The sequence below is a fragment of the Alternaria postmessia genome (genome assembly GCF_024291825.1).
Source record: "Alternaria postmessia strain BMP 2775 chromosome Unknown scaffold_35, whole genome shotgun sequence".
NCBI lineage: Eukaryota > Fungi > Ascomycota > Dothideomycetes > Pleosporales > Pleosporaceae > Alternaria > Alternaria postmessia.
The window spans coordinates 165,639-184,362 of NW_026260108.1; the positions used below are offsets into that span (position 1 = coordinate 165,639).

Below are 18,724 nucleotides of genomic sequence, written 5' to 3' on the forward strand. Positions count from 1 at the left end.
GCGACCACAGCGCCCTGTGATGGCCATGTTGCGCTGCCTGTCGCTCACCATGCACGATAGCCTGCCTGGGACGAGCACAAAGGCGAGTGCAGGGTTGCCTTCTGTCGCGACGGGGCCGTCTTTGGATCCATGCCCCCAATGGATGGTGCAGGCCGGTGAATGGTGGGTGGAGCACTGCCTGCTACTGGCAAGCCTCTCAGCTCTCTTCTCCGTGTCGCTCGCTCGACCTCCACTACACCTCACAACGCGCCTTCATCACCAACCCCCCGACCGCGACATCCCTTGAAGCTTTTCCAACAGCCAAGCGCCCTGTTGTTGCCGCCCGCACCTATCGTGCTGCAAAGGCCACCGCTGTGCACCTTCCGTCCCTTGCTCTGCAAGCCAGCATGAGGCAGGAACTCGAGTGTCCTGTCCCAGCGTAATGACCAGTAATGCCGATCCGGTCCTAAACGCACCCTCTGCCCCAAAGCCCTTTCACCACGACCGCCCCCACAGTCCGCCCTCTCCACGCCCGGCACCCAAGGCTGCCGCTTTTCCATCCCAACATGCCCACGACGAAGACCAGGATGCCGAAGGCGAATCTGAGGCCGAGACGGTCGTCCTGTCACGGGACGAGGACCCCGTCGAGAACAAGGTGATCAAGACGGAGCGCATCGACGACGACGAGAACAACGATGATGCATCACGGCTGCGCTCCATCAAGGAAGAGTCGCGGGCGCATTCACCCCATCCCAACGGCCGTCGCCGCTCGAGCAACGGCAATCATGTCAAGGTCAATGGCGTCAAGCACGCTTCTGAGCGCGATGCAAAGAGCCCAGTTCCTACTTCACCCAGCAGCCGCACTGCCTCGCGACACACCAAGGACACCAGCCCAAATGACTCGGCCAAATCGCCTGTCCGGTCCGCCCTTTCTCCCACACACACCACCACCCGCGGCCGCAGCGCGTCGACCGTCGAAAATCGCAAGCGCAAGCTGCGCGATGACTCGTTCCCCAAAGCCTTCGAACCACCGCGACAAAAAGCAAGGACCGAGGGTTTGAAAGACGCGCGCCCACCCAATTCGCCTGGCACACCGGGGTTTGGTCGTCCACACAAGCGTTCGCAATCGACTCAATCCGCCGTCACAGGCATCGCGGGCCGCAAGCGCCGCGAGGTCACCAACCTCGCTCTGTCAACAGAAGAGCATTGGTCGGGATCGAGTTCAGATCATTCGACATCACCACAGCCTACTTCCGCACCACATCTGCAACACGCCCGAGTAAAGCGCTCCACGCATCGTGCGCTGACCTCACCTGCACGCACCATGCCACAGCGAAAGGTCGATAGATTTGGCGCTACGCGACTCGCTCGAGAAAGTGAAAAGGGCGACCTTGATGCAGTCAAGGAAGCCTTCGAAGAAGCTCCCGATGAGCTAAATCAACCGGATTACGCTGGTATCGCTCCATTACAAAAGGCCTCGTTGCATGGCTGGGCACCTGTCGTTCGGTATCTGATTAGCAAAGGCTGTCGTACAGACTGCGAGAGTCACGATCGGGACACTCCCCTCATCGATGCAGTGGAGAACTCACACCTGGACGTAGTCAGATTGCTTCTCAACGAGGGCCAGGTCAATCCACACCACTCGAACAAGAAGGGGCAGCGTGCAATCGATGTGCTGGATCAAGAAGATGAAGATGCAGAAGAGATTGAGAAGGAACTCAGGGAAGCGATGAGGAGGCGGGTAGACACATCTACCAACGACCACGAGCGTACCCAGAAGCAGGCCAAGACTGCATCGCGCTTGTTGTACAACGAGTTTAACGTGGAAACCCTGATCGAAAAAGCCGGTGACGGCGATATCCTTGCAGTAGGAGAGTTGATCAATAGTAACATCAAGCCGAACATTACGTGTGGCGTTGCAGCGGCAAGAGGTGGACATTACGACATTCTCAGTATCCTCTTAGCGAGTGGCCTCAAGGCTGATCCTGACCCGTCCAAGCACCCAGAAACGCCCATGACAGTTGCTATAGGGCGAGGATATCTCAAGATCATACAACTGCTTCTCGAGCAAGACAATTTCAACCCCACTCGCCGAAACAAAGAGAACAAGACGTACTACGAAATCTCCGAGGAGCGCCATGGCCCGAAATGGGAGGAAGAGAGGGACATGCTGAAGCGCGCCTGTGAAGAGTATCAAGGAACGCACCGGAGCCCTCGAAGAGTCAAGAGAGAAGCGCCAAACGCTTCTGCCAATCGCATGAAGAGAAAGGCGTCGCCACGAAGAGAACGATCGTCTTCTCCACGTGTTGAGTCGAAACGTGCGCATCTGGCAAAATCGACGACGGTGCCCGCTGCTCCCCAAAAGTCCCGGCGATTAATGTCTGGGAAGGAGAAGGCAACTAGGGAGGATCAGAGAAGAAAGCGAGTTGTGTCCGACGATTCATCAGAAGAAGAGAGCGAAGAAGACGTACGACCGCCCACCCGAAAGATCAAGCAGCGATCTTATAGCGAAGGCGAAGAGGCGAAGCCAGTCAAGAAACCAGCGAAAGTACGGTCGGATGACAACGAATCTAAACAAGCAGATCGAGCACATTCAGACGAGAGTGACGAGGATCATGCTACGAAGCATCCAGCCAAGATTCGCACCAAACCAGCCAGACCTCTCAGTGCCAAACCAACGCCTGAGATTGATTCTCCAGATGAACGCAAAGTCGTAAAGAACAAGATCAAATACAAGACTGTCGAAGACAAAATCAGGAAAAGAAAGTTATCTGATGCGTCAACAGATGATGTCAGCATGAAGAGAACACCGACAGCATCTGCCAAGTCTACGCCCGTGCCTCCTGAAAGAACAGCGACCCCGGAAGTTGAACGCGCACGTCGCCAAGAGGAACAAAAGCTGCATGCAGAAGCAAAACGCAAAGCCGCCGAAGCTGCGGCCGAAGCTGAAGCAAAAAGGAAGGAAGAAGAAGAGGCAGCTCGTAAGACTCAAGAGATCGAGGAAGCAAAGAAGAAGGCCGAAGCAGAAGCCGAAATTAAGCGCCAGGCAGAAGAAGCCGAGGCAGCACGCATACGAGAAGAGCAGGAGACCCAGCGTCGAGCAGATCAGGAAGAGAAACGCCAGAAGGAATTGCTAGCACGTCAGGATCGTATCTCCAAGCTCCCACGTGCCTTACGGCGCGCCTGCGAGTTAGGCACAAATCGACCGCTTCATTTCTCTGGCGAAGAACTCGGCGTATCGGCTGTCTTCCTGCCACTGTTTTATGCGGCTGCGGAGGATCTCTGCAACTCGCAGGCCATACCAAACAGAACATACATTTGTTCCTTCCAGGCTGTTGGCATACTTGGACTTCCAGAACTTGATCTAGCATACCTCAGCACTCCTTATTCTGATTGGTCTCGTATTCCCGTGAGCCGCGCTCAACGAGATGCCATCCTCCGTCAATACGACGTGGCCCTCCTAGCCCAGGATTTCCGTTTCCCCATGGAAGGCGCTCCGGATTTCGATTACGCCAAGATCCAGGACAGCATCAAAGAAGCCAAGAATCAGTTTTCAGCCATGGAAGGCCTGTATTGGGTGGAAGAATCGCATCTTTACGACGAAGTCGAGAAAGTCGATAGCCTTCGACCGCTACTCCACGAGATGCGCGCTGAGTGTAAAAGACGGCGAATACAGCTAGCAGACAACGACGAACAGCCGGAGAAGAAGCAGAAGCCTCGGAAAAGTTTCATGGATATTGTACTCGCACAGAACGGTATTAATGGAACGGCGCCTCGAGCAATCGTCAATGGTAACGGATGAAGCAGCGAGGGCATCAGGGCTCCCTGAATTGTATAATTACTCCGATTAAATAAAGCCCACATCGCCGCGCCGCGCTCCGCCGTATTATGCACTGCAAGGGACAGCAGCATCTGTGGGGAAGCTACACCGGCCAATATCTTATGTAGTGTTTGGCGGAAGTCGATAGCAAGGCATGACGAGCTTAGCAGCTCAAGGAATGAGGACTCATGTGCATAATCACGAAAGCAATACAATCTAAGTATAATGGAACTGGTCAATCGCATACAAGTGCACCGTGCTTCCGTTCTCGTGTCCAGCCCAGGTTATCCTTGTCATAAATAGCCGCCACCCCACTCCGATGCATCGGGCCCCGCAGCAGAGCTCAGAGCTCCGGTACACTTTCACCAATTTAAGCCTCCCATGCGCATAACTTTACCACATTGCAAACTCACCTAGACGATAGATCACCGATACGATTTCCACGAATCCAGACCTTGCTTACCAAAACATTTGATCAACGTATCAATCGTAACTGCAACATCTCCAAAACCACTGCAGCCTCGTTCGCGCATCGCTATCCCAAGATGGCGCCTAAAAACAAGGGCAAGGGAAAAGACAAAGACGAGAGCAGTAACAGTAAAAGTGAAGGGGGAAAAGGCTCAGGCGGAAAACTCAAACCAGCAACTTCAATAAACGTACGCCACATACTCTGCGAAAAGCACTCTAAGAAGGAAGAAGCATTGGAGAAGCTGCGCAACGGCGCAAAATTTGACGAAGTGGCCAGGGAAATGAGTGAGGACAAAGCGAGGCAAGGTGGCAGCCTAGGTTGGAAAGTCAGAGGGAGCTTGATGCAGGACTTCGAGAAGGTAGCATATGAGTTGGAGCCTAGTACAACTGGTAGCCCGAAGATTGGCGAGGTGAAGACGAGCGAGGGATATCATATCATCATGGTTGAAGGGAGGAAGTAGGAGGGGTTGAGACATGGGAGTGGCAATGGGAATGGGAGTGGGTTGAAGGATGGACATGATTGATACCCTGGGAATCAGGATCTGTATACACGGTGTTTGCCTTGTAGAGACCCGTCTCATATCAGGCTTAAAATTCTATGGAAAACCTATTCTAATTGCAATTACGTCTACCTTCGGAAGCACTTCAGAAACGCGTCTTAGCTAAAGGGCTCCCTTACTTGCGTTTTGCAACAACCATCGGAGTCTCACTCGCCTATTTCTTTGGCCACCGCAGAAGTGCCGAATGCAAAGTATCGAGACGAATCGTTGCCGTGAATAGAGTAATGCATAAGTTCCATTAGTGTTCGACAGAGTCTGTGGAGTTTGGTGATATCTTGAAGTGTACCATTCGCCTTCCAAGTTTACACCAAGACATATACTTTGGGGCCATTGCTAGCACATGATACAACTTCGCAATTAACATCTATGAGACAGATTTCGGTGTTCACAACATGTCGAAGGGAATTGAGCGTGCGCATACAAGCGCCTCGCAGTGGCCGCTCTTGGCCATGGATTGAGGCTGAAAAACAGAGCGACCAATGGCAGACTCGGCAGATGCATCAAACCCTTGAGCGGGAAAGATATGCGATACATGGGGTGTCGTGTCTTTCCACATGTTTAGTGAGGCGAAACAAGACACGCCGGCCTCTTTCGGCCGTTGTCGAGCTGGCCGGGAGCCGTCATGCTAGCGGCCTCTTATCGCATTTGTGAAACGTTATCATGGATGATCACCTGGCCCACGGTGCTTCATCATCACGTGCAGCCGGACCATCACGTCATCATCTTGAGCAATAGCCTTCTTGGATGTTGCATAGGCGGGTAAGAGTGATAGTAATCGGCGGAGTTCTCGCGGCTCCTCACCGGCTGACGACGTGTCTGGCTGCCTTTCGTGGTAGCGGACCACTGACCAACTCCAAGGGTAGAAGCCAGCCAACTCTAAGCCGCCAAACGCGAGCGATAGCAGTCGAGAGTACCTTGCCACAAGCCAGACGGTCCATCAGTCCCTCAGCCCACAAGTGAACCTAACTACAAAGCCAACGTCTGCCTTTCGCTCTCGCTGCGACGCGAGCATTGGAAATCCGGTGTACGAGAAGGTTGGCGCGCGCCCCGGCGTCCACTAACGCACTGACCCCACTTCTTAGGCAGCTACCATTACACCTCCAGCTGCTCCGCCGTCTCACCTGCTCCACCTCCGCCTTCAACTCAACTCCATCAACCAGCCTCGACAGCAACATCAACACTCAAGTTGCTGCACCTCTTCATCTTCCTTACAGCGGCGGCAAGCTAGCTGCAGTCGCTCTGACTACTACTCTCACCCTCATCGCCAGCCTCACTCGCCCATCATGGCGGCGACTAACAACGTCCCCGTGACTCTGGACACGCCTATCGTGGTCAAGGTCCTGTTCCGCGGCCAGACAAAGAAGTTCAAGCTGCCTCTGAAGGATCTTGGAGCCCATGTGCTGCCCGACAAGGTCCGTAGTTGCTCGTTACCACAGGTTATCATGCTCAGGCGATCGGCTCGGTCGCCTGGATATACGACCAAACGCGCTCAAGAAGGACGATACTAACTTGATCTCCCATGTTTAGCTCCGAAGCATCCTCCAGCTTGAAGCTGGCGAGCAGGTCGTCTTCGAGCGCTACTCCGACTCCGCCGCCTCGTATGTCATCCTCGACGCCGACAAACCCCAGGTTTACAAGACGCTCTTCCGCGCCGCAAAGGCGAAACTCAAGCTGCGTTTGAGAGCTACCGTTCCTGGTGAAGAGCCCGTACCTGCGCCCGCACCCGCGCCGATGCCGCCACATACGCTTCCAGGCTACGCGCCATCTGTTCACCGCATGAGCTCAGATACCCTCACTCCACAGGGCAATGCACCTGTTTCTCCGGTAATTGCCCGCTCGCCGGACATGGAAAAGAAGGAGGCCATCAGTCCTGTGTCGCCACCAAAGACGGCAGATGCTGACGGCGAGGCTCCTGTACCGCAGGCCTTCACTGCCCGTCAGAGTAAGCACCAACGCGAACGTGATTTGCCGTACAACACTTAGCTAACACCCACAACAGACTTCTTCAACAACCTTGCAACTGCCAACTATAACTCGGGTCTTGCGTTCCGCCCCAAGCCGAGCAATGTATGCACCTCGTGGGTTGTCTATTGCAACAACTGCAACGAGCCCATGGAGGACGAGCACTTCCATTGCAGCGTATGCGATGGTGGCGATTACGATCTTTGCCCTGCTTGTGTCGACAACGGTGTTCACTGCCCCGGAAGCGGACACTGGATGGTCAAGCGCTTCGTCAAGAATGGCAGTGTCGTCAACAGCACTACCCAGCGCATCGCACCCAAAGTCAAGGCCGAGGAGCCCCAACAGCAGGATATTCCGGGAGCTTTCACCGATGAGAAGCAGTCTGTTACCTACGAACAGGAGCCCACTCGCACCTGTAACTGCTGTGTCACCGTGCTCCCCGAGAAGGAGTTCGTCACCTGCATCCCCTGTGATGATTACGACCTTTGCTTGACTTGCCATGTTAGCAATAAGCATGGTCACCATCCTGGCCATACCTTCAAGCCTGCCACATCCGAGACTGTGCTTCCTACTCTGGCGGATTTCCTGTGCAATTCCGGCAGGAATGTTCGTCACAACGCTGTCTGCGATGGCTGCGACAAGTTCATTTACGGTGTCCGCCACAAGTGCCTGAATTGCCCAGACTGGGATTACTGCTCTGACTGTCTCAAGAACGCCAAGTTCATTCACCCCCGTCACCGCTTCGTACCTATCTATGAGCCTTTGGCTGAGCCCATGAACACCGCCAACCGCCACTACGGTATCTACTGTGACGGTCCTCTCTGCAAGGATAAGGAGAACCTGTCATACATTGACGGCATTCGCTACAAGTGTGCAGTCTGTCACGACACCGACTTCTGCCAAAACTGCGAAGCTCATCCCAGCAACAAGCACAACCACACTCATCCACTCATCAAGTTCCAGACACCTGTGCGCAGCGTTAGCGTCACGACTCTCAACGATGATAAGCAGCGCAAGTCCGTTGCTAGGCTTGGTGATCGCATTGCTGACAGGCGATCTACCTCGACTGAGACTACCCCTGTCGCTCCTTCTACCAACGCTGCGACTCAGGTCCAGACCATTGTTGACATGAAGCCCTCAGCAGAGCCTCAAGTCAAGAAGGAGAAGATCGCTATTCGTGATCTGCTCGTCGACTCTGTAGAGCCAGTGCAAGAGAAGCCTGCTCAGCCTATCCAGCCTACGGTGCCCATCAAGTCGGAAGCTATCTCCATTGCCAGATCGGATACCGCTACCGAGGGCCTTGACGCACACTTCATTCGAGATACCATCATTGACGGTTCCAAGATCTGTGCAGGCCACCAGTTTGTTCAAGTATGGACTCTGCGCAACCCAGGCCCTAACGCCTGGCCACGAGGATGCAGTGTACGACACGTTGGTGGCGACAACATGCTCAACATCGACAACACGCGTCCCTTGAGCCACACTGATCTCGCAGAGGCCAGCGAAAGCAACATACTCGGACATACCGTCGAGGCCGGCGAGGAGGCTCAGTTCCGTGTTCTTATGAAGGCACCCCAACGTGAGGGCACTGCTATCTCTTACTGGCGCTTGAAGACCCCTGAAGGTATGCCCTTCGGTCATCGTCTGTGGTGTGATATTGCCGTCGTTGGCGTGCCCTCCCCTGTGGTCGCCCAGCCAGCGATTCCTCCTGCGCCAGTCCAGAGCGTCCCTACTCCTACCCCAGGCTCAGCTACCACGTTTGAGGTTGCCCCTCGATCGAATCCTCTTTACGAGCGCCTCCTACAAGCTAGAGCTGAGAGGATGAAGCATGTACAACACTCTCAGCAACAGCAAATGAACCTGCAGAAGATGAAGGATGCGCACCACTCTTTGCAACAACAACTGGACCAACAGAAGATGGAGCGTGTCCAGCGTGTGCGCAAGGCTGCTATGGAGCGTCTTCTAGAGGGCCGTCGTAAGGTTCATGAGGAAGCGAACCGCCGCAAGGAACACGAAGCTGCTCTTGCCACCATCAACCAGGAGCCGATTGTTCCATCCAAGGCTGAGATCAAGCCTGAGGAGCCAGTCGCTGAACTCCCCGTTGAGGAGAAGCAGCGCTCATCTGAGCCTCTCGCTTCCGGTATGATTTTCCCTCAGCTAGACAAAGAGTCCCCTGAGTCGAGCACCTATGAGTCTTCTACTACTGCTCAGCCCATGTCTCCCTCGTCTGAGAAGAGTACAGTCGCTCGTACCGTCACCGTCGCTTCGGATGACGAGTTTTTCGAGGATGCCGAAAGTGTTGCACTAATGTCCGATGACGGTTTCATGACCGACGAGGAATACGACATCCTCGATGCTAGCGATGAGGAGATGCCGTAAGCAGATCGAGCACGGCTGTTGACGAGCTACATTCTTCGTAAGCATAAAGGTAAGCGGAGTGCTCCAGATCATTGTTTATAGCGTTCGGATTTCTGGGTTATGGGGGCGTCTAAAGGAGTGCAATTGGGGAAACATGGAACAACTCAACACTCCCTACACGGAAGGCGCTGGCGCGCGCTTCAATACACCTCGACGGGACATGTCAGTGGGGTTCTATATTGCCTCTGGCTCGGTTACGGCTCTCCTACCTTGGCTCAATTTGATCTTTCCTTACTTTCTAAATAACTTCCATATGTGTAGTAAATCTATTGGAGTCTTGTTGAACGTATATTTGCTTGTGACTTCGTGATGCTATTATCGTTCATGGCCAAAGAGATCCGACTGTGGAGCAGAAATCTGGTGTTCTTCTTGGAACATGACTAAGCCAGGGTCTTCTAGCGCGGACCTACTAGCGAAAAAGTGCCCCAGAAAAAAGTTAGAGACCTAAAGTATCGATACGCAACATCACCCACGCTACAATGTCGAAAGATACTGAGATGCTTTCTGCCGACGAAGTCGCCGTCGCTTCAAAGGAGGAGCGCCGCGAAAAGAAGAAGGAGAAAAAGGAGAAGAAAGAGAAGAAGCGCTCGAGGACAGAATCGAACGCTGAGGTTGCGCAGGCCGATGCCACCGAAGATGAAGCGGAGACACCAGCGAAAAAGCGCAAACGTGAGATACTTCCCGAAGAGCTCGAGATCGACATCAGTCTTCCCGAACCCGCGTCAAAGAAGGCCGCTCGTAAAGCAAAGAAGGCGAAACTGAACCCGACACCCGCCGCCGACGTAGATGGACCAGAAGCGGTTGCGAAGACAGACGGGGCGGCGAGAGAGGATAAGGACACGGCTGCACAGCGCTCAGCATATGGCGTCTGGATTGGTAACCTGCCATGGTCTGCCACCAGGGAGACACTGCGAAAGTTCTTGACCGATAATACTGAGATTGCGAGTGAGCAAATAACACGCGTCCACATGCCCCCACCGACAAAGCCGACTCCCGCCAATTGGACCACCAAGCCCATGAACAAAGGCTTTGCATATGTGGATTTCTCTACAGAGCTGGCAATGTACTCAGCGATTGCTTTGACAGAGACGAAGATGGATGGACGCGCGCTACTCATCAAGAACGCGAAGAGCTTTGACGGACGCCCAGACAAGCCCAAAACAGAGGAGACTCAAGACACCCGTGGGGGCAAGGGTGCTAAACCAGGCCATCCCCCGAACAAGCGCATTTTCGTGGGCAACCTTTCCTTCGATGTTACAAAGGAAGACCTTGAGGCACACTATGCCCCATGCGGAGCGATCGATAACATTCATATGGCAACATTTGAAGATTCAGGCAAGTGCAAGGGATATGCTTGGGTTACTTTCGGCGACGTGGAAGCTGCAACGGCAGCGGTCAAAGGCTTCGTATTCAAAGATCCATCTGCGTTCAAGAGCAAAAAGGACAGGGATGAGAGCAGTGACGAAGAGGACGCCAATAAACCCGTAAAGCAAAGGAAATGGCTAGTCAACAAACTGATGGGCAGAGAGTTGCGTCGTGAATTTGCCGAGGACGCGAAAACGAGGTATGATAAACGTTTTGGCAAGGCCGAGCCTGTGGACGGAGTCAATCCCGACCGATGGAAGAATTTTGGCAACGACGGAGATCAAAGAAGAGGCAGAGGTGGTGGCAGGGGTGGTGGCAGAGGTGGCAGAGGAGGTAGAGATGACATGGGAAGCAGGCAAGATAGAGGAGAGGGCAATGGCGGACGGGATTTCAAGCGCAAGGTTGATCCGAGAACCATCAAGAGTGGTGCAGCGCATTCGAATGCGCCGAGAGCAAGTCAAGCTATTGTGGAATCGCAAGGGAGGAAGACTACCTTTGAATGAGAGTATACTTTGTAGTCAGGTCAAACATATAGGATACCCCACAAGTAAGAGCTAGTCGCTATGTACGGCAGGTATCTCGCTGCGTGTTACAAGACTGGAAGGCGCATGGTTACACGTATTAAAGTCTCCTTCTACCTACGCCTTTTGTCGCTCTCAATACCCTGATACTATTGTCACGCTCTGATAGCAGCTATCGCGCTACCCTACTCACCGCAGTGTTACACCATCTGTATCAATTCTTATCAACACTAAATCGAACAATCAGACCTGGTCTCCCTCTTTACAGCAATGTCAAATCTAAAACGTATCTCCATCGTCCCCAACCTAGCTTGCGAACGCGCAGGTATGAAACAGTATGCCAGCATCCTGAAAAAATATGACTTCGCACCCACAACCGAAGGCCCCTTCCAAATGGTTGACGTCGCAACCAAGAACTTGAAGAACTTCTTCAAACCTAAAGACAAGAAAGCCACTACACCCGTGTTGCGAAAGGTTGAAGACGACAAAACAGGCGAGGTCAAAGCAGAAGATCAACAGAACGACGCGCTTTACATTTGTCCTGTCGAGATTGGAACGCCGCCCCAAATCATGAACTTGCATTTCGATACGGGCAGCTCAGATCTTTAGTTGTGGTCTACGGAGTTGGATAGGGAGACCAAGGTGGCCGGGATTAAGAGCAAACATAATGTTTTTGATGCGAAGGCTAGCAAGACGTTCAAGAAGATGAATGGGGCGAGCTGGAGGATTAGGTACGGTGATGGTAAGTTCTGTTACTCTCTTTAGTGATTTCCTTCACTACTCTCCGTGTGTTCATCTTGGAAAAATCTAGCCGAATAACTGCTTTGATAGGATCTACGGCTTCTGGGATCGTCGGTACGGACAATGTTACCCTTGGTGGTCTCTGTATCGAGGGCCAGGCCATCGAACTTGCGAGTAAACTCAGCCCGCAGTTCACTTCTGGTGCAGGCGACGGACTGCTAGGTCTGGCATTCGGTCACATCAACACCGTCAAACCAAAGAAAGTCGCCACACCCGTAGAGCAGGTCAGTTTATCTATGCTGACCTCGTTTCCCTACTGGAGACTCACCACACCCCTAGATGATTCTCCAATCCGACATCCCCTCCTCCCAAGAGCTCTTCACTTGTTATCTCGGCTCCTGGCGCGATGAAAACGACGTCGACCATGGCGAATCCTTCTATACGTTCGGCTACATTGACGAACAAGTCCTCTCGCGCTGCGGCGTCTCAGAACCACACTATGTGCCCATCGATCCATCAAAAGGCTTCTGGCAGTTCTCTTCCCCAACTGCTACCCTCAACGGCGAGATTATCCAACGACCCCCCGGAAATACTGCAATCGCCGATACAGGAACTACACTGGCCCTTGTTGACGACGCACTCTGCGAGAAGATATACAGCACTATCCCAGGCGCTGTGTACGATAAAGCGCATCAAGGTTGGACCTTCCCCATCGGAACAAAAATCTCTGATCTTCCTACTCTGGCACTTGCAGTGGGTGACAAGGAATTTGAAGTACAAAAAGAAGATTTTGGATTTGCGAAATGTGGGGCGGGCATGCAGTACGGGGGGATACAATCACGTGGAAAGAGTGAGTTTGATATTTTCGGGGATACGTGGCTTAAGGGCGTTTATGCGATTTTCGATCAGGGAAAGAAGAGGTTTGGGACTGTTCAGAGGGTGGAGGGGATGCAGAATTTGGCTGTGCCGAAATGAAGGCTGGTTCACTCCTATGTCGCTAGATCATTAGTTGTGGTAATGGTATCACTCATTCTTCTCTACTATCCAGACCTTTGTCGTGTGAAATTGCGACTACGGAGCCGCAGCATTGACAGCTAACCACTGCCCAAACGCTGCCGCGTTCCTTGTCTGCATGAACACGGTCCCTGGTCCCGTGAACTTGCACACGAGCCCCTCGCCCGCCGTCATGTTACTGATGATACCCCCGCTAGCAACACGCTCGAGTACGTATTTGCAGTTCCATGCGACCAGATGTCCGTTATCGATGATGTACTTCTCGTTGGCTGCGAGCTAAATTGAGACAACGTTAACGAACCATAGAACCTAACATGGGAAGGTATCCAAGGATGGAGCTTACATCTTTCCTAATGATCGCACCAAAGCTCGTAACCCAAAGCACACCCGTACCACTGATCTTGTACACGAACAGTCCTTCACCACTGAACATGGCTTTTCCAATGCCCTGGCTCTTGTACTCGGTTACGATACCCTGTGTACAGGCTAGAAAGGCGTCGCGGCCCACCGACCACTGTTCCTTTCCACCAAGCTTGATGATGGTGATGTCGCCTATAGAGGAAGGAGCGAGGAGGAGTTCACCGGGGCCGGTGTATGTAGATTTGCTCATGTCACCACCGATGAGTGCTTTCTTAAGGGAGAATTTCAGGTTACCTTTCAGCGTCATGGTGGGGGACATTGCTATCATTGCACCTGATTTCATCTGTTAGACAGTGGTTCTTCTGTTTTTCTTGCGCAGTGTAACGGCTAGATATGGAACATGTGCTGCAAGACGTACCAGGTTTCGCGGTAAACGGACATCCGATCGCTAATTGCACTGTGAGGATCGAATTTGTGTCCCGATGGCTCACACGATAACTTCCTCCATTGAAGGTTCCTACGTCATCTGCTGAGGCACTTGCAGGGCCGGTATGCGCTGCTTGGCCTACGTACTGCGGTTGCTGTGGTATGGTCTGTTGGCTCGGTTGCGACTGTCCCATACCTGGATGTCCTGTCTTTTCAGCAGGATATCCTGACTGCTCGTCCCGGTATGGGCTTGCACTTGGACTTCCACCAGGAAATCCACCGAAGCCAGGGCTCATCGGCTGCTGCTGATGTTGTGGATGCTGCTGATGAGGGGGCGGCGATTGTGCTTGGCCCGGTGGTGGGAAGTGCTGTTGTTCGGGTGGTGGCGCATACTGTTGTTTCTCAGGCGGCGGCGCATACTGTGGCTGTGGGTTGGGGTTACTGCCCGGTGGAGGGGGATAGTGTTGTTGTTGGTGTGCGGGAGGGGATGTGGGCGGTGGTGGGTAGGATTGGCCTCCTGGAGGAGGGGCAAAGTACTGCTGTTGGGGCTGTTGGTCTGGTATGCGTTAGGTTGCTGTTCAGGGGTGCAAGTCTTGTGGCATGAGGAGCTAAGTGAGCAAACAATCGACGTTTGGTGAGAGGATACGAGAGGGGGCGGCATGTACCTGGCGGAGCTGTATCGTGTCAGTTGACCTCCCCATGTACTGCGATATGCGACTCACGAGGGTAGTAGTTCCCACCTGGCGGTGGCGTTCCCTGATATCCCGACATGCTCAAGCTCCCAATTCTGCAGAGACCAAGTCGACGCGACTATGGTAGTCACCCGGAAGACGACGCAGGAGTAGATGTTAGCAGTACACGCACGCGCACAACTACAGGACGAGAGGGGGAAGGAGAGCGGAGAAGGAATTGATTTAGTCTACGGAAGCATCAGCACCACATGCAGTATAGACGTTTTAACCGCGCGCCCCCGTTGGTGTCTTCCTTGGTCAAGCTGCTCAGCCTCCAGCGCGCAGCTGTTGGCTAGCGGGGTGCCTCGAGCCGCCGAATCAGCGCCCCGCAACTGTCGCTCTGAGCTGTGCCAAGGCTGTGCGACGGGTGAGCAAGAGAATAGCATAAAGTGGTTTATGCGCGGGGAGCTATCTTTAATGGGGAGGACATGGGAAAGCAACGGAAGCAAACATGCTTGTATGCATCCACGACGCAGGGGAGCTCCGGGACGCACCGCAAGCTATCAGGGTCCGAGTTGGGAACGGCATGCAAGCGCCCACGATCATCTCAAATGACAAATGCTAGTCTGCATGTCATCTGCCAGCGTCTGCACCAAGTTACCAAACGGCACACAACACGTAATGAGCATGTTTCTTTTGACCTCTATCATACTGTATCCTTTTTGACTCATCCCAAATATACGTGAACTATCCCGCAGACATTGCTCTGAATCCATCATGATCATGACCGTTCTCATCCGCCGAACAAGCGTCATAACAGCAACAGCCGTAGCGCCCGCTTATCGAGAAAACCCAGCCCAAGCCATGCATAACATTGAATATCGTAAAGCGCATAACACAAACCCTCTAGCCCACCATTCTCCGCCTCTTTCCGATCTGAGCAGAGAAACCAGTCTTGATGGCCTGTACTGAACGCCTTGATCCGCAGCTGTTGCAAGTCACGAAGTTGAGACGGTTCTCACCCTTGGATAGGTCCGTGTCGGGCGAGCGGCAGGTCTTGCATGTCACGTATTCGACAATGTACCGTCTCAGGACGTTCTCAAGTTGCTTCTGCTGGAAGCGACCCTTGATAACCAAACGCTTCTGGTCGGCAAACGAACCGCTCGTACCCAGTTCGGCGAACAGGAACTGGGCAACGTGCTCGTCGGAACGCTTCATGCGCTTGCAGATCTCGGCAAGATTGGCGAAAACAGTCTTCTTGTTGCCTTCGCGCATACACTGTGGGGGCGGGATCTTGTAGCTCTTTGTGCCGGAGCTGGCGAGATCGGGATGTTGCGCGTGGAGGAGCGTGAAGAAGCGGTTCAGGAGGAGGTTGTACGAGATGGGAGTCGTCGAGTCGTGTTGCCAGATGCCGGTGCCCTTCATCATGTCGCCCTCCTGTACTTCGGGTTCGGGGGCAGCGACCTCCTCCTCGCCTTCGGGCTTGTCTCCGCCGGCGGCAGCGAGCTTGGCCTCGAAGTCGTCTTCGACCTTCTTCTTGCTAGACTTCTTCTTTTTCTTCAGTGCAGCAAAGTCGCCCTCTGCGCCGTCCTCGTCCTCGCCTTCCTTCTTCTTGCTCGACTTCTTCTTCTTCTGTGGTTCTGTCAGTGGTCTGTTGACAGTACCATTGCTTTTTGCGCCCTCACCTTCTTTGCCAGATCAGCGAACATATCGGTAACCTCTTCAACCTCTTTGTCGTCGCCTACAGCCATTGTTGTCAGCGACTGATCTGTTGCCAGTATGTGGGCTATCTTACCACCACCTGAGGAGTGGCCCTCGGCAGAGTCCTTGCCGCCGTTCATCTCTAGTGACTCTGTAACGTCGCCGTTGCTGTCGACAATCGTGGCACCTTCGGAGAATTGGACAGACTTGCGGGGTTTGCGGTCAGGGAGATCGGCCTTTACAGAGATCCGTTAGCACATCGCTCTTTGTAGAAGATGCAGGAAAGTGAAGGCTAGGCAGCTGGCATGCAGGCTGCCCACCACTCGTGCACAGGATATTTCGACAGCGAACGTGGGGTTGAATGACGTACAGTGTCAGCCATGATTGCGGTTGTAGTCTGGGTTTCGATCTTCAGTGGAGCAGTCGCAGTGTAGTGCTACGGATTCGGAGTAGGTTGTATTATGTAGGGGTGGTGGGTCGAAGAGTAGGGCGAGCCGTCACCTTAAAGTTCGCCGCAACACATGTGTGAGTCGAACGCTCTGAGCCAAGATTTGCGTCACGTGCCGGCTGCCGCTAAGCCCCACCTCCGCTCATTGGCTGTAGCGCTCCAACTGCATGGCCGAACGCGTCTACTCCATCTACTGTCGCGACCCTATTACTTCCGCCGATGCTGCTACGTTAGCCTGCCGAGCGAGCCATACGTCTATCCTCCTTCTCGTTCGCCCAACACCGTCGTCGCCATGTCGATGAGCAACAGCGAGAGCTTCGTAGAGCCAGACTCTCCCGACGACATCGATTCATTACCGTCCTCTGCAACGAGCTCCGAAGCCGACGAAGAAGAGTACATGTCGGATGCAGACCGGGAATGGAAAGAGTCGTTGCAACAACTGGAGCTGTTGTTGACCATGGTCATGGTGCCATATCTGGGCAAATACTTTGGCAGAAAGGCTGCTTACTGGGGTACGTCATCTTCCATATCCACGAGGACGGATGCATTGCAGGTTGCTAACGAATTTCTAGGATGGGCCAAATTCATGGAATGGAAGTACCCTGTCGAAGTCGTCTTCTCGAGTCCCAAGACATTCAAGCTCGCTGGAGCTGTTGAGGCAGCAGCGACGTTATGAGCGCTTTATACTACCGCGGCGGCTTCACACATTCAAGCATCGGCGTTCATGGCGTTGAGCTTCATCCGACACCCACACACGCTGGGCGTCATGTACATACCAGTCTGTTACTGCGGCATATCGAACAAATACATTAGCGAGCAAAGCACCTATTCCTCTACGCTCTCAAAGCAGAACCTCTCCGTTGAGAATGGTCCTCCCGTAAGCGTCATGGTGCCAATGATCACCCGCCAATGTCAGGAGCCTGTCTTGCATGCGCTTCGTATCCAAACCGCCATCTTTGGCATGTATCTCTTCCATTTCTTGCCTCTTCTTGCTCTTGGGCTTGCCTTCTTTGATACGCAGTTTCTCAAAGTAGACATAAGCACCGTAAAACACACCAGACGTATTGCCGTTCAATGCTCCCTTCTTGCTGCGGAAAGCAGATAGTTGGCGGGCGTTGAGGGTCTTGGGCGGATTGTGGAAGGATGTGGAGGCTGCGCGAAGGAATGCCTACATATGTGAGGATACGAAGTTAGTGTATGTCTCACATGCGTTTCGTACAGTTACAACTTACCGCCTGTGTTACACCGGGCTTTTTGAGGTGCGCGTTGATCTTCTTACGGACGTCGTCGCATGTGTCTATTCACCAAATTCTCAGTATATAGCTTTCTTGTAGTGAAGTCACGAAGCTCACCGAATACGGGCACTTTATCGTCCTTCTCGCCGTCAAGCTCGATGTCGTCAATACTGGGTACGCTATCCTTTTCTGCGGGTCCTTGGCTACTCTTCGCCTTCTTGTTCGGGGTTGTTTTGATGCCTTGGATCTCGCGCGTCTTGAAGAATGCCCACGCTGCCAGATATACGGAAGATTCGGATCCCTTGTCCTTCCCGTGCTGGCTCATGAAACGCGAATATGCATTGGGAGTGATATTGACCTCTTTCTGGAACTCGCCGACTTTCATCTCACCGTTATCAATCAAGGTGCGTATCTTACGCCTACAGATGAATCAGATACTGTACTTGCGCGACACGTTTATTGCGCTTTGACGCGCACAACGTAAATGAGATGTAAGGTGAATAATTTGCGTCTAAAGAAAATCCTGTATACCGCACAACATCGCAACTGTCCGTCACCAGCCCGTTTTCAAGCTCGAAAAGCAGCCTGGCTTCATTACTGATCGGCATGCCCTGATCTGACGCGGGCGATAACCCATGCTTATGACGTTGTGTTGCGACGCGTCTGTTGTTTTGCGCTAGTGGGTGGGGAAGGTGCAACGCGTTAAGAGGCGAAAATAACATTATTCACAAGAGCCCCTCTTGTAGAGCAAGAAGAGATGCAGTGTTGGTTAATGTAAGTAGGAGGAAGCCTGGGTATATATAGTGGGAGGGGGGCGCTGATAAGTGAACGTGAATCACGTGAGAGGATCTAAACTAACACCTCTTAGACACAAACATTCTGGAGACTCTCGGAACAATCAACATCAGACAGACGGAGATCAAAATCAGGGTACCCAGTTGGTAGTGAACACAACCTCACGCAAGAATAGAGCATCTCAGGAACGGTGCAGGGTGACTACAAAGTTCCATGTTCACTGATACCATGGCTAGCAGT

At 53.1% G+C, this 18,724-nt stretch overlaps 9 protein-coding genes across 9 annotated transcripts; 6 read left to right on the forward strand and 3 right to left on the reverse strand.

Moving 5' to 3' along the window:
* Positions 1 to 421: 421 nt before the first annotated feature.
* On the forward strand, positions 422 to 3,781 carry J4E82_006188 (uncharacterized protein; the record flags this gene model as incomplete). The annotated part of the gene is made up of 1 exon (XM_051732445.1): positions 422 to 3,781. The coding sequence occupies one exon, from the start codon at positions 422 to 424 to the stop codon at positions 3,779 to 3,781; it is 3,360 nt and encodes a 1,119-aa protein (XP_051587811.1).
* A 563-nt stretch (positions 3,782 to 4,344) lies between these two features.
* On the forward strand, positions 4,345 to 4,728 carry PIN4 (Peptidyl-prolyl cis-trans isomerase pin4; the record flags this gene model as incomplete). Its single annotated transcript, XM_051732446.1, has 2 exons — positions 4,345 to 4,455; positions 4,489 to 4,728. The coding sequence occupies 2 exons, from the start codon at positions 4,345 to 4,347 to the stop codon at positions 4,726 to 4,728; spliced, it is 351 nt and encodes a 116-aa protein (XP_051587812.1).
* Positions 4,729 to 6,110: 1,382 nt separating this feature from the next.
* On the forward strand, positions 6,111 to 9,168 carry J4E82_006190 (uncharacterized protein; the record flags this gene model as incomplete). Its single annotated transcript, XM_051732447.1, has 3 exons — positions 6,111 to 6,239; positions 6,355 to 6,769; positions 6,827 to 9,168. 3 exons carry the CDS (start codon positions 6,111 to 6,113, stop codon positions 9,166 to 9,168), a joined length of 2,886 nt encoding a protein of 961 aa, XP_051587813.1.
* Positions 9,169 to 9,686: 518 nt separating this feature from the next.
* J4E82_006191 (uncharacterized protein) lies at positions 9,687 to 11,075 on the forward strand (the record flags this gene model as incomplete). The annotated part of the gene is made up of 1 exon (XM_051732448.1): positions 9,687 to 11,075. The coding sequence occupies one exon, from the start codon at positions 9,687 to 9,689 to the stop codon at positions 11,073 to 11,075; it is 1,389 nt and encodes a 462-aa protein (XP_051587814.1).
* A 288-nt stretch (positions 11,076 to 11,363) lies between these two features.
* J4E82_006192 (uncharacterized protein) lies at positions 11,364 to 12,809 on the forward strand (the record flags this gene model as incomplete). Its single annotated transcript, XM_051732449.1, has 4 exons — positions 11,364 to 11,636; positions 11,703 to 11,835; positions 11,925 to 12,118; positions 12,174 to 12,809. The coding sequence occupies 4 exons, from the start codon at positions 11,364 to 11,366 to the stop codon at positions 12,807 to 12,809; spliced, it is 1,236 nt and encodes a 411-aa protein (XP_051587815.1).
* Positions 12,810 to 12,905: 96 nt separating this feature from the next.
* J4E82_006193 (uncharacterized protein) lies at positions 12,906 to 14,335 on the reverse strand (the record flags this gene model as incomplete). The annotated part of the gene is made up of 4 exons (XM_051732450.1): positions 12,906 to 13,124; positions 13,192 to 13,502; positions 13,627 to 14,075; positions 14,328 to 14,335. 4 exons carry the CDS (start codon positions 14,333 to 14,335, stop codon positions 12,906 to 12,908), a joined length of 987 nt encoding a protein of 328 aa, XP_051587816.1.
* Positions 14,336 to 15,211: 876 nt separating this feature from the next.
* On the reverse strand, positions 15,212 to 16,388 carry J4E82_006194 (uncharacterized protein; the record flags this gene model as incomplete). Its single annotated transcript, XM_051732451.1, has 4 exons — positions 15,212 to 15,937; positions 15,991 to 16,046; positions 16,101 to 16,242; positions 16,377 to 16,388. The coding sequence occupies 4 exons, from the start codon at positions 16,386 to 16,388 to the stop codon at positions 15,212 to 15,214; spliced, it is 936 nt and encodes a 311-aa protein (XP_051587817.1).
* Positions 16,389 to 16,527: 139 nt separating this feature from the next.
* J4E82_006195 (uncharacterized protein) lies at positions 16,528 to 17,130 on the forward strand (the record flags this gene model as incomplete). The annotated part of the gene is made up of 2 exons (XM_051732452.1): positions 16,528 to 16,966; positions 17,027 to 17,130. The coding sequence occupies 2 exons, from the start codon at positions 16,528 to 16,530 to the stop codon at positions 17,128 to 17,130; spliced, it is 543 nt and encodes a 180-aa protein (XP_051587818.1).
* A 165-nt stretch (positions 17,131 to 17,295) lies between these two features.
* J4E82_006196 (uncharacterized protein) lies at positions 17,296 to 18,230 on the reverse strand (the record flags this gene model as incomplete). The annotated part of the gene is made up of 4 exons (XM_051732453.1): positions 17,296 to 17,622; positions 17,687 to 17,751; positions 17,807 to 18,108; positions 18,226 to 18,230. 4 exons carry the CDS (start codon positions 18,228 to 18,230, stop codon positions 17,296 to 17,298), a joined length of 699 nt encoding a protein of 232 aa, XP_051587819.1.
* Positions 18,231 to 18,724: the final 494 nt, after the last annotated feature.